The sequence below is a fragment of the Python bivittatus genome, unplaced genomic scaffold (genome assembly GCF_059951505.1).
Source record: "Python bivittatus isolate LINGU-HERP-01145 unplaced genomic scaffold, Pbiv_v1 ctg000600_np1212, whole genome shotgun sequence".
NCBI lineage: Eukaryota > Metazoa > Chordata > Lepidosauria > Squamata > Pythonidae > Python > Python bivittatus.
Window position 1 is genome coordinate 84,713 of NW_028277082.1, and position 12,246 is coordinate 96,958.

Consider the following 12,246-nt stretch of genomic DNA (forward strand, 5'->3'; position numbering starts at 1 on the left):
AAACTGAAGAAGTGACCCTAACCCTTGAGGACATGACAAGGAACTAAGAGGAGTTAATCTCTATATTAGATTTGGGAGGAAAGGTAGGTCAAATCCATGGCTTCAGATCATCCTGAAGGAGAGAAGCATCTAGGAAGGATGTAAACAATGTACTGAAGGCGAGACTGGAAAAATGTCTAGGAAATGGAAGAAGGGGCCCATTATCAAAGGAGGACCTAAGGCTGTCTCCAGAAATGGTAGGGTTGCTCAGAAACACCAAAGCACAGAATGAGCTCAGGCTTGCAAGAACTGCCCAGAAGGACAAAAATGGCCTTGGGAGATAAGTCAAAAACCACAGGAAAATTTAAAGATCTATAGGTCTGCTGTGAGGATAAAGAAGTGAAATGGTAACAGGGGACAGCAAGAAGGCAGCATGTCTTAACTCCTCTTTGGCATCTGTCTTCTTCCTACCTTGGGAAGCATTAACAGGAGCACCGAGTCCAGTTCATTGGAAATAAATGTTCCCCTTTATTCTGCCCTGGCCAGACCCCTCTTGGAGTCCTGTTTCCAATTCTGGGCACCAAAAGGGGCAGTGATAAATTGGAGGAAGTTCAGAGGACAGTTACCAAGATGGTGAGGGGTTTGAAAAACAGCTCCTCCAGGAACAGGTAAAGGGCCAGGGAATCTTCCAATACATGAAGGGATGTCCCAGGGAAGAGGGCATGGGTTCACTCTCCACAGCACCCAAGGGCTTGAAAGCCTTACAGTGAGAGAGCCACATTTGAACTAAGGAGGAATTTCCTGACTGGGACAGCTATTGAGCAATGGAACAGCCTCCTTCCTGGAATCATGGGGGATTCTCACTGGAAGCCTTCGAGAAAAGACGAGGCAGCCCTTTGTCTGGGGTGGTCTGATGTTTCCTGCATGGGGCAGCGGTTGGACTAGAAGACCTCCAAGGTGCCTTCCAACCCAACCCTAGCAGTCTATACTTCTGTGTTTCACCTACAGAAGGTATAACTAAGGGCAGGCAGGATAGCAGTCTTCCAAGCTCTGACAGGCTGCCGCTGAAAAGAGGAGATGGACTTGTTCTGTGTTACCCTGAACCGCAGAACCAGAACCAGTTTGGCCACTTTGGGCTTTTTTTCTCCTTGGTTCACTCATTTGCAAAGAATTTGGCTACAGGACATATTTTTCTAAAATAAGTACAATGATACATTCAATATTGGGTAAGAAAGTATTGTTAAACATGAAGATTTATGTAGCTTTAGCACGCTTTCAGGGTCTGCCATTTTGCCTCTCCTGCCCCAGATCTCCTTCTATCTTCACTCATGTATCAGAAGCAGAAAAGAGATCAGCTGTTTCCTCAATCCACACACTTCATGGCTTCTGTTGTTGGTCTCCCCCGGCAGCCAGGAGAATATTGGCAACCCAACCTGGCAGAATGCTGCACTCCACAATTCCCCATATTTCAACATGATGATCACATCAGGTCACTGAAGGGCCTTAAATGGTCAAGCAAAAAGGTGGGGGGTGTTATCTGAGGGCAGGAACAAATAAGGTGTATGAGGGAAATGAGACATAAGAGTGAATGCTGCTGGGAGCCTTTTCCCCCTCCTCCAATTGCAGAGCTGGAACAAGTGTACCCAAATTATTAGATGTGATAGTGAGGGAGTCTCCCTCTAACCCACTTCTCCCAAGAAAAGAGGACAGCAGGGATTTAGAATTAAAAATGAAGGGTCTCCTGAGCTTCAGAAAAAAAACGGAAGCAGAACTGGGAAAGCGCAAGGGGAAAACTGCACATTGGTGAGCCTGGTCAGATACCTCCCGCCTGCCCCATAAAAGAGGAGTGAAGAGCTACAGTTATTCCTGTTCTTCAGGAAGGGAAGAAGTGGAGCCAAGAAGCTCTGGACTGGTTGCCTTGATGGAAGTATCCGAGGAAATCCTAGAAAAGATCATCAAGCACTTAGACAAGGCGGTTGCTAGAAGCCAGCAGGTTTGTTAAAAATAAGTTGTGCCAGACAATTTTATTGCATTTGTTTTTACTAGATTAGAAGGGAATGCTATGACTATAGTGTACCTAAACTTCAATAAGGCATTTGATAAAGTTGACCACAGCCTCCTCCTTGATACAACAGAACAATATGGGATGGACAGTCCTACTACCAGATGGATTTGCAGTTCTTCGAACAACCCAAACCCAACACATGGTCTTTAATTGGTCTGCGTCATCCACATGGAGGAAGGCATGCTGTGGGCTACCTCAGTGTTCTGTCCTGGGCCTGGTGCTCTAACATTTTCATCAGTTACTTAGATTAAAAAAGGTGCTCTTCCATTTGCAGATGAAACAAAGTTGGGAGGGGAGACTGCTGACACCTCAGAAGGCAGGCTAAAGTTTCAAAAGCTCTTGGTACACTTGAGCATTGGTCCCTATCCAACAAAATGGTGAGAAGTGTAAGTTTCTGCATTTAAATTTTTTTTAAAAATCAGATGTAAAAGATAGGTGGTACCTAACTCAGCAGCAGTATTTGTGAGAAGGATGTAGACCACAGATTAAGCATGAACTAGGAGTGTGCTGCAGCAATCGAAAGAGAGAACACAATCTTGGGCTGCATCAACAGAGTTATAGTGTCAAGATCACAGGAAATAATAGTTCCACTCTACACTGGAATGCTGTGTCCAGTTTTGGTCACCACAATACAAGAAGGAAGATGCTGAGGAACTGGAAAGAGCAACAAAGAAGGTGAGAGGCTTGCAGCCTAAATCCTATGAAGAATGGTGAAAAGAACTGGGTATGTTTACCACCTCCTGGCAAATAGAAGGGGTAGAAATGGAAGCAGTAACAGACTTCATTTATTTGGGCTCCAAGATCACTGCAGACGGAGACCGCAGCCATGAAATTAAAAGACGCTTCCTCCTTGGGGGGAAAGCTATGGCAAACCTAGATAGCATATTAAAAAGCAGAGACGTCACCTTGCCGACAAAGATCCGCATAGTCAAAGCTATGGTTTTTCCAGTAGTAATGTATGGCTGTGAGAGCTGGACCATAAAGAAGGCTGAGCGCCGAAGAATTGATGCCTTTGAACTGTGGTGCTGGAGAAGACTCTTAAGAGTCCCCTGGACTGCTAGGAGGTCAAACCAGTCAATCTTAAAGGAAATCAACCCTGATTGCTCATTGGAAGGATTGATAATGAAGCTCAAGCTCAGATACTTTGGTCACCTAATGCGAAGAGAGGACTCTTTGGAAAAGACCCCGATGATGGAAGGCCAAAGGAGAAGGGGACGGCAGAGGACAAGATGGTTAGATAGCATCACTGAAGCAATGAGCATGAAACTGAGCAAACTTAGGGAGGCGGTGAAGGACAGGAAGGCCTGGCGCGATATGGTTCATGGGGTCACGAAGAGTCGGACACGATTTAACAACTGAACAACAACGTTTACCATAAAGAAGAGAAGGCTACAGGGTTGGGGGGGGGCAGGACAGCAGTCTTCCAGTGCTTGAAGAGCTGTCCCAGGGAAGAGGGAGGGGATTTATTCTCTGTAGTGCCTGAGGGTAGGTCAAGAACTAATGGTGGAAGCTTTGCAAAGGGAGATCCAAACTCGAACAAGGAGGCATTTCCTGACTGTGAAAACTATTAAGGAGTGGATGCTTTAACACTGGAGATTTTCCAACAACAGTTGGACAGCTATTTGACCAGGATGGTATGAAGATTGCTGCCCTGCACTGATGGTTGGACTACAAGACCTCCACAGTCCCTTCCAACCCTAGGATTCTGGGATTCTAAGTATGGCTATTCCAGAAAAAACACTCTGCCCAGAAACTCTGAACATGGGAAAAGCTGCCCAGTGGTTAACTGAGGCCACTCCAGCTGCCTGCAGGATTCCAACTGCAATCTCTGAGCCTATTACATTTTTCCAATGTTGTGGTTGTAACCCTCAATCTTCCAGCACAAATCCCTGCTTTGCTTAATCTTCATTCAGACGACAGGACCTGTAGAATCATCAGCTTAGCTACTGGTTCCTTCTGACAATGTACTTCCCCATCCACCTTTCTTGCCCTACAGTGGATGTCTCACCATCAGCTGATATAAGCTGGAATCATTTTTGACTATTCTAACCTGCCAATCTTCCTGAGAGACACTTTCCAGATATCTTCTGTCCTAGTAGAGGGACCACATTTCAAACCAATCATATTTTGATATGGCTCAGCAGATATTAGTGTATCTAAAGCTGCACCGATGCTTGTCCCGCCCAGTACTTGCGCTGTGGAATGGCAGACCATTCAAAAGCACCTTTCCTGGTGCTGCACCTACCCCAGCCACAGCAAAGAAAGGAAAGGCAGCCAGAGATAGCTGGAGAGACAGACTGGCCCCAAAGTCCAGAAATCCAACCACAACGCCTGAGACCCAAGCGACTCTCATGGCCTCATCCTAACTCTAACCCACAAGCACACAGAGCTACCTACCTTAAGATCCCTGCTCTGGGAACGGAGAAGGTCCTGGATATACCCTTTTGGGTCTTTGGAAAAGCTCAACATGAAATCTCGCTGAATCTTCAACTGGTTGATGGACTCAATTGTCTCATGAATCTGAATAAAGAAGGAAACAGAGGTCCATTTCTCAGCAGAGTTAGGGTTAGGGTTTACATTTACAACAAAGGGCCCTCAAAGTAAATTCTTCTAGTCCTTTGCAGCCGACTGAAGGCAATGCTCAACACCTTCATTTCTACTCACATTCTCCTTAGAGAATTCTTTTACCAACTAGTATCTAAGGTTGGCAGTACATTTGCAGTCTCTCTAGTGGGTTCAAGATGTGATTGTCTACCACAGGATACAAAAGCAACCAATTTTCCCCTTTTCACCTCTTCTTACACATTGAGCAGGCTCAACCAGTGACATTAACAGAAAAATAAGTATGTTATACATTGCAGAGAGATTTCTGGGCAGCCCAGAAAGTGGCCAGCATGAGTTGTGGAAATAGCACATTGCTGGAGAAGCTTTGGAGAGAAGACACAGAAGATGTGCCTTTGCAGATGCCAGGGTCAGCAGTCCCATCTTTGGACAGTAAGGGTTGTAGGTCGGGAGAACCCCAAGAGTTTGGGGTGTTTTAGGTCAAGCAGATCCTTCTTGCATTTTATTTATGAAATGTATCGTTTTCACACTACTCAGGAATCTCTGGGAAGACCCCAAAAGTCAGGTGTGAAGCTTCCCTTTCTCCTGTGGTTGCCGTCCCTCTCTGGAATTTGCTATTCAGATGAAAGCTATCCAAACAGAACATACAGGGTCTAGGTTGCTGGATGAAGGAGGTCTTCAATCTGGTTCTGTGCTTCTGATAGGCTTGGCAGCTGGCCCTCAGAAGACCTTGTAAAAATATGGAGGCCCTTCTGAAAGCCTTCAGAAGGCCACAACCATATCTTATGGTTGCAAATGTTCCAAGTTCAGTATGAAAAAAGAAAGGGAGGGTTCATGCATGTGTGGGCAGGCGTACAGTACATTCAAGTATGGAATTGGAATTTGCCATCAACATCCACTTAAGAGCCATCTCCATCCCGGCTCTTTCTCACACAAGGGACAACTTCACCAGTAGCAAGCAAAGGGGAAGGGGATGGGAAACAACCTATCCTAGACATCACAACCCACAGCAAAGCAAACCAACAGAAGACGGAGGAAAAGCCCCCCTGATCTTTCTTACAGGGTTTGTCCTCAGATTGCGGCCACACATGCTTGCCCGCTTCAGTTTTTCTCCCACCTTCCTAGGAAGACATTGCTATACTGTTGAGTGATGCTCTGTATCCACACCCTTCCATTTCACCATGCCTTAGAGACCCAGTCCCCCTCACCCAGCTTTCCCACCAGACACCTTGTTATCCAGTGCTGTGATCTCCTGCTGGTTTGCTGTCGAGAGTAGAAAGCTGCTCATTTGCCCTTTCAAAGGATCCTCTACCTCAACATCTATGTCATAGCAGGCAGTCTTCTTCTGGTCATTGGGGTCCACACTAAAGGAGAAATCCAAAAGCTTCAGAGCCCACAGCATCAGCCAAGTTCCCAGTACCCAACCTGGGGATGTTCCAGGTGGAGGGATAACCCCTCCTCCAAGAAAGCTGGCTTAGCAGTATCCATATCAGGGGCTCTCCAGGCACTCTGGCAGAGAAGGGTCTTCCCCAACCTTTGTGGGAGATGTTGTCAGAAATTGGCCCATCTGCTCCCAAGGCAGATGACTGTTTCCCAAACACCAGAACTATGGCCCTTCCCCTGAGCAAACTGGGCTTCAGACTGCTGTAGCCATGGACCACATTCCTGATTCTGACTCCCAGCTCCTTCTTTGGTGATGTTGGAAGGGTACTTTGGACATACAGGGACCAAGGGCTAGCTGAACTAGAGTGAATCCATATTTGAACCAAATGTAACTTCTCTGCAGACTTGCTTAGCAAACATGATGGATAATGAGCTTAATGAACTGTATGATGAATACTCAATCTAATGAAGTATAGACAGTCCATCCAAACACAGAGGTGCATGGAAAGGCAACAACAGGGTAAAGTAGACTAAAATTTCAGTAATGTGCCAAAGATCAGGAAAAGACTGAAACATGACTGACAGAAAGAAGTATCAAAAGTCAGAACATGAACTTCCATGATCAAGAACTCCCCATGAACAGCTAGACCCCTCTCTACATTATCACAATATTCGATGACAAGACTAATGAAAACTAGATGGTCAGAATCCAGTCCATTTAGTTTATAAAACAGGAGACAGAGGAGCTCAGTGTGTATGTGTGTGAAGTGTGTAAGAATACGCGTGTAGTCTGCAATAGCTTCTCCATTCTATAGCTTGTTAGGGTTTTTTCCTGCTTTCTGCCTGCTCCCGTCACTAACTTCTGCACACTTTTCTGGAATCAAGGAGTTACAAGACAATTTTTGGTAATGTGACTTTTGATACTTCTTTCTGTCAGTCATGTTTCAGTCTTTCCCTGGTCACTTATTTAGATAACTTCTCTACTTACTTTAGTTAGGAAAATCGTGCTGTTCAGCAATGTGTACCTCTAGTGAGCTGTGCTGGAATTGAGACACACTGTATACTAAAGGGACAACTGTTCCCACGCTTTGATTCAATAAACCTACACAACTGTCCTACTGGGTACTGCTGGCTTCTGTGGTTATGATGCTCGCTGGACATAAAGATCCCGAGAGGGAAGGAAATAAGTTCTCCAGGTTCCCCCCGCAAGAGCGATGGAGAATGTGGGGCAGAGCATGAGCGCCCTCGCTCGGCCAGCCACTTCTTTCCCCATGGCACTGGCAGGAACATCTCAAGCGTCTCACCCTCTTTCTCAGCAACGTCAGGTTTCAAACTGCACCTGCCACGGAGGGCAAGAAGTGCCACATCCGAAGCTCAGGCCTGTAAGAGTCCCAGAAGGCAGGAACTGGGGCAATCTTTTGGGGAGGGGCTATTCTAGCACAGCAAAGATGCTGACCTGATGATGTGATTGATAACAATGGGATCTGGCGGCAGCAGCAGGTTGGTGAGCCTCTGTGGGATCTCGGAAAACTTCAGCCGTGAGCAATCAAAGATCTGAAACAGCAATGGAAAATGTCAGAGTTCACCCTGGAGGGCAATCAGTTCCAACTCTCCAGAGGTGCCACCCACATTCAGCAACCAGGTGCAGAGGTTTGATGCAGCCAGATAAGTCACTGTACAGTGGACAATGTCTATGCACAAGTCATGTTGTCTGAGCTGGGCAGTCATAGAAATTCATAAACAAAGGAGTAAATAAATCTGCCTACTGTGGGTGTGTCAGCCCCGGGGTTAAAATGCTAGCCTCCCCCCCGCCCCCACCGCTTTCAAGAAGGCTTTGGGGCCATTCTTTCCCTGCCCTTGAAAGGGAGACATCTGTCCATGCTTAGAGGCCGGTCAGTCCCTGCCCTGCCAGCTCCAGCCCTTATGGAAAGAGCAAGGGGGCCCTGGATGTCCAAAGACGGCTGGCCCCAGACCAAGAGCTGGCCTGGCCTGTCACTCGTTCCACCGGCTCTGGCTGGCAGACAGGGCTTACGCTTTCTTCCCCTCCCCTCAGTCCAGTGGCTTGGCTGCAGCACAGGCCATTGCACGCCTCCTTTACCAGCCACAGAATGCGCAATGGGCAAGAGGTAGGGAGGGAACCGAATGGAGAGCAGGCACCTGCCCCTCTGTTCCTAAGTCCCTTGGCTTCTTCCCCTGCTGAACAGGGCAGGACTCCTGGGTCCACCTTGGGAACCAGAAAGGTCCTTCAGGGTCAGTCCAACAACAGCTCTGGATCCCTGGAGATGGAGCCAACAGGAGAGGAATCTGCTGCTGCCCAGAATTCCCACTTACTTCACTCTTTCTGACCCCAGCAGCCCAGAGTCATAAAATTTGATAAAGGGAGGCAGCTCTGCCCAGGTATGGCTGTTAACAGTACTCCTTTCCTTGCTCACAAATGGAGCCCCCAGAAAAACCACTGGAACGCTCGTCTCCTAAAGGGGCACTCAGTTCCAAACAAGTGGGTAGAGCGAGCCCCAAAAAGACTCCACATTAATGGGCTCAGTCGAACCGAGGCTGGGCTTATTCTTACAGTTTTCAAGGCTCCGCTTTTACCCCAGATTATCATTAAAGAGGCCATGCTTCCTTGGTTTCATCGGCCACCTTGGGCTTGACAGAGGCAGAGCTACCCCTTCCTTTCAGTACCACCTCTAGTGACCAAGGATCTGCTGGAGTGTATCTTTGCCACCGCCAGGAGAAGGCAGAACCTCCCACAGCCTGCAATCCAGGTGTAACGTGGGGAAAAGGAAGCAGCGCCTCCTGCTGGGATAAGCGGGGAAGCTCCAGAAGAGAAAGGGAAGGCCCCCTTCCCAGGCTTCCTTGAGGAAGAAGTGGCACCCCGGGAGCTCAAGGGACAGGGGAAGGCCCTGTCCTCCCCATGAACCTACGGAGACCCCCACCCGGATACAAGGCCACGTGCTCCCAATACTAGCCAGCAAGGAGCTTGGCTCTCTCTCTGTCCACTGCTACCAGTGACCGGGTCCCGCTCAGGGGTGCAGCTCGATCCCAGAGTCGGGACATGTCCAAATCAGCCCCCCCGCTCCCATTTCTGCTGCAACCGCTGCTCACCTGCTGGAAGTATTTGTCACAGTTTATGTATTCCTTGTCATGGGAATCCTGCAGTTTGTTGGTCTTGATGTACTGCCAGAGGGCCTGGATGATGGCAGAGCGCGTCTGCGTGTGGATCCCCAGCAGGCGGGCCAGGCGAGGATCGAGTTTGAACTGAGGAGGCTGCGGACAGAGAGCCAACGCAAAGGACTCACAGCTGAGGACGCCATAAGGGCCAAGGGCTTTGGGCAACTGGGCCCCTCCGAGGCTTTCGAGCAGCACCGCCACCCTCAGGGTCTGGTCCGTGAGTGGGCAGAAGGCACCCTGCCTCCCCGAGAGATCTGCTGTCCCCAGAGGAAGCCCCGGACACTGCCATCTGCACTTGCTGCCACGTTTTCTGTGGCCTCACTATGGCTTTCCCAGATTTACTCAAGGTCTTCATGTGTCAGTATTTTTAAAAATAACTGAAGTCATCTATGAAGAAAATTAATTTTGGCATTCTCGGGCTCTCTTTCTCCTGCATTCGAGTTTAACAGTCCAGCCGCAGAGTGCAGTCTGGAAAAACTCGCCCGTGGGTCCCTCGGCAGGGGGGAGTGGGGCGGGCAGCGTGGCACGGCACGGCACGGCTCCTGCACCTCCCCACTATGCAGGTGGCACTTATTTATTCACTTGTTTATCATATCATGCCCAATCTTGTAGCTACCCATCTCACAGTTGTAATTCTGGGCAGCACATATAGCTTAGAGCTAAAACCAGACGTAAGAAACACAAGAAGAGTAACGGTGGCTGAAAACAACCCCAGCTCCAATCGCAAAAAGGACAAACTCACAGTGGCAGGCTCACCCAACTTCCACATCCCATCCCCGAGGGAACATGCACGTCTTTAAGGACCTCCAGAAGGCTAGTAGGGCTGGGGCTCCATACATCTCAGGGACAGATGGTGCTCCAGAGGGCAGGCCTGCAACAGGGACAGCATGCTTCCTGGGCCCTGCCAGGTGGCACTATTTATTAGATGGGGCCACGAGCACACCCAGCCCGCTGGATCTAGTGGGATGGGCAGAAACCACCAGAGAAAGGCAGTCCTGAAAAAAACTGGTCCAGCAGCATGTCGGGCTTTATAGATGACAACCTTGAATTGTACCCAGAAGTCCACTGGGAGCCAGTGCAGCTCACGGAGCAGTGGTGTAATATGGGCATCCCCCATCAGTACCCACACCACTGCATTCTGGACTACTTGTAGCTTCCAAAGGAGCTTCGAGAGCAGCCCCATGTGTAACACATTGCACAGGAGTAGTCCACTTGGAGGAGACCCAGGCATGAGCAACAGTGAGCAGTGCCTCCCAAAGGGCACATTGGTGCACAAGATGAATTTGTGCAAAAGCACTCCTAGCCACAGCTGCCACCTGCTCTTCAAATAGGATCCGTGAATTCAGGAGGACCCTTATACTGCACACCAGATCTATTTTTTATTTATTTATTTATTTTATCTTATCTGTATGCCTGAGGCAGTGCTGTCCCGTCAAGAACTGACCAAATCCAGGAGGCCCTAAAACCCAAAGCCACTTAGACATGCTATGGTTGGGTTGAAGCCTTTTCTTCTCCATCTAGATCCCCACAACTTCCAGGCACCAAGGAAGAACCCCAACAAGCCCGTGGTAGAGATGTGCCACAAATGATCTCACCCAGCAGCTTCATGTAAAGGTTAAACAGGATGGGGAGAGAATGGAGCCCTGAGGGATCCCACAAAGAAGGGGTCTTGGGCTAAATCTGTCTCCCCCATAAACACTGACCGGAACTGGCCCTGGAGAAAGGAGGAAAACTATCACCACACCGTGCCTCCCACTGAGCCGATCCAGAAGGACACCGTGATCGAGGCTATCACAAGCTGTTGAGAGAGCAAGGAAAGCCAGGATGGACACACCACTCCCATCCCGCTCCTGCCAGAGGTCATCCACGGGCGCAACCAATGCTGTCTCAGCCCCATTCCCAGGCCTGAATCCAGACTGAGAGGGGTCCAGACAATCCGCTTCTTCCAGGGCTCTCTGAAGCTGTAGCATGACCACCTCTCAACAACCTTCCTAAAAAGGGAAGGTTGGAGACAGGACGAGTATGGTCCAACGCGGTTGGGTGTCTTGCACTCCCCACTCCCAGACCCCACCCACGTTTGCCAAACGGGATCAGTTGATTCCGTGCAAGATGCCAGGCAGCTCAATTCATTGGCTGCCCTCCCACTGAAGCAAGAAATGGCTGGAACAGCTCCAGGAGTACCCAGTGGCCCTGGTGCCTTCCGTAGAGACAGGAATTTAGAGTCAGCTGCAGAGAACAGCTGCTGCCCCAGAACACGGCCCTGTCGGTTCCCTTCAGCAGCCCTTAGGCCACGGGGTCTAGAAAGGTTTGGCCCTTGGGGAGAGCAGTGACACCACAGCAGTGTGGGACATCTGCCCGCCAAGGCTTGAGGCTTTGGAACAGCAGAGAAGACAGGCCGGCGTGTTGCTGGACTGGAGTCTGGGGTGACGACAAACCTCCCTTCCCCATATTTTCTGCTCTGAGGCTACCCAGGACCATAACAAAATGTTGGCATCCCAAAAGCCCAGCTCAGATAATTTTCACAACACAACCCTGTGACTCCGGAGCTCGGCCTCAGGGGGCTGAATGCCTGCCAAACCCCAGACCATCGTGCTCACAAAGCCCACTCTCAACCTGGTAATCCAGCATGAGCAGCAGAGTGCAGCGCACACTGACGTCTCCCGGCCTCTTCACCTGGAAGCCATCCGTCTCCTGGGTGGTGGGTGTCCGGTGCCACTGCCAGAGATAACAAGAACGCCCCTTAGAAGAAGACCCTCATCTTCCCTGGATGATCAGCAGTAGCACCACCACTTCTGCCAAAGTCACAAATGCTTATCAACCAAAATACCTGAGGCAATGTAGCCCTGGCACCTATCCGTATCCTTGGTGGCTTCATCAGGAGGGCCCTGCCGATTCTGACAGATTGCAAAGCCCATGGAGAGGGGCGTGTGACTTGGCCCAACAAGCCCGTCATGCTAGGGACGAAGAATCCGCTAGCTGCCTTCTGGACGCCGGACTGCAACTCCCACCACCCCTGGCCACTGATCACGCAGTCTGGCACAGAAGCTGGCGATCACCACCTTTGGGTGGTCACGCACTACCCATCT

At 49.5% G+C, this 12,246-nt stretch overlaps 1 protein-coding gene across 4 annotated transcripts in view; it reads right to left on the reverse strand.

Annotated features, from left to right (window-relative positions):
* SMARCD3 (SWI/SNF related BAF chromatin remodeling complex subunit D3) overlaps positions 1-12,246 on the reverse strand; it is a 39,351-nt gene that overhangs the window by 3,024 nt on the left and 24,081 nt on the right. For all 4 annotated transcript variants that reach the window (XM_088147697.1, XM_088147699.1, XM_007439031.3 and 1 more), the window contains exons 7-11: positions 11,774-11,875; positions 9,095-9,256; positions 7,446-7,543; positions 5,835-5,970; positions 4,442-4,564 (exon numbers count right to left, since the gene is read on the reverse strand). In XM_088147697.1, the coding sequence (XP_088003823.1) occupies positions 4,442-4,564; positions 5,835-5,970; positions 7,446-7,543; positions 9,095-9,256; positions 11,774-11,875 (621 nt within the window). The remainder of the gene's footprint in view (positions 1-4,441; positions 4,565-5,834; positions 5,971-7,445; positions 7,544-9,094; positions 9,257-11,773; positions 11,876-12,246) is intronic.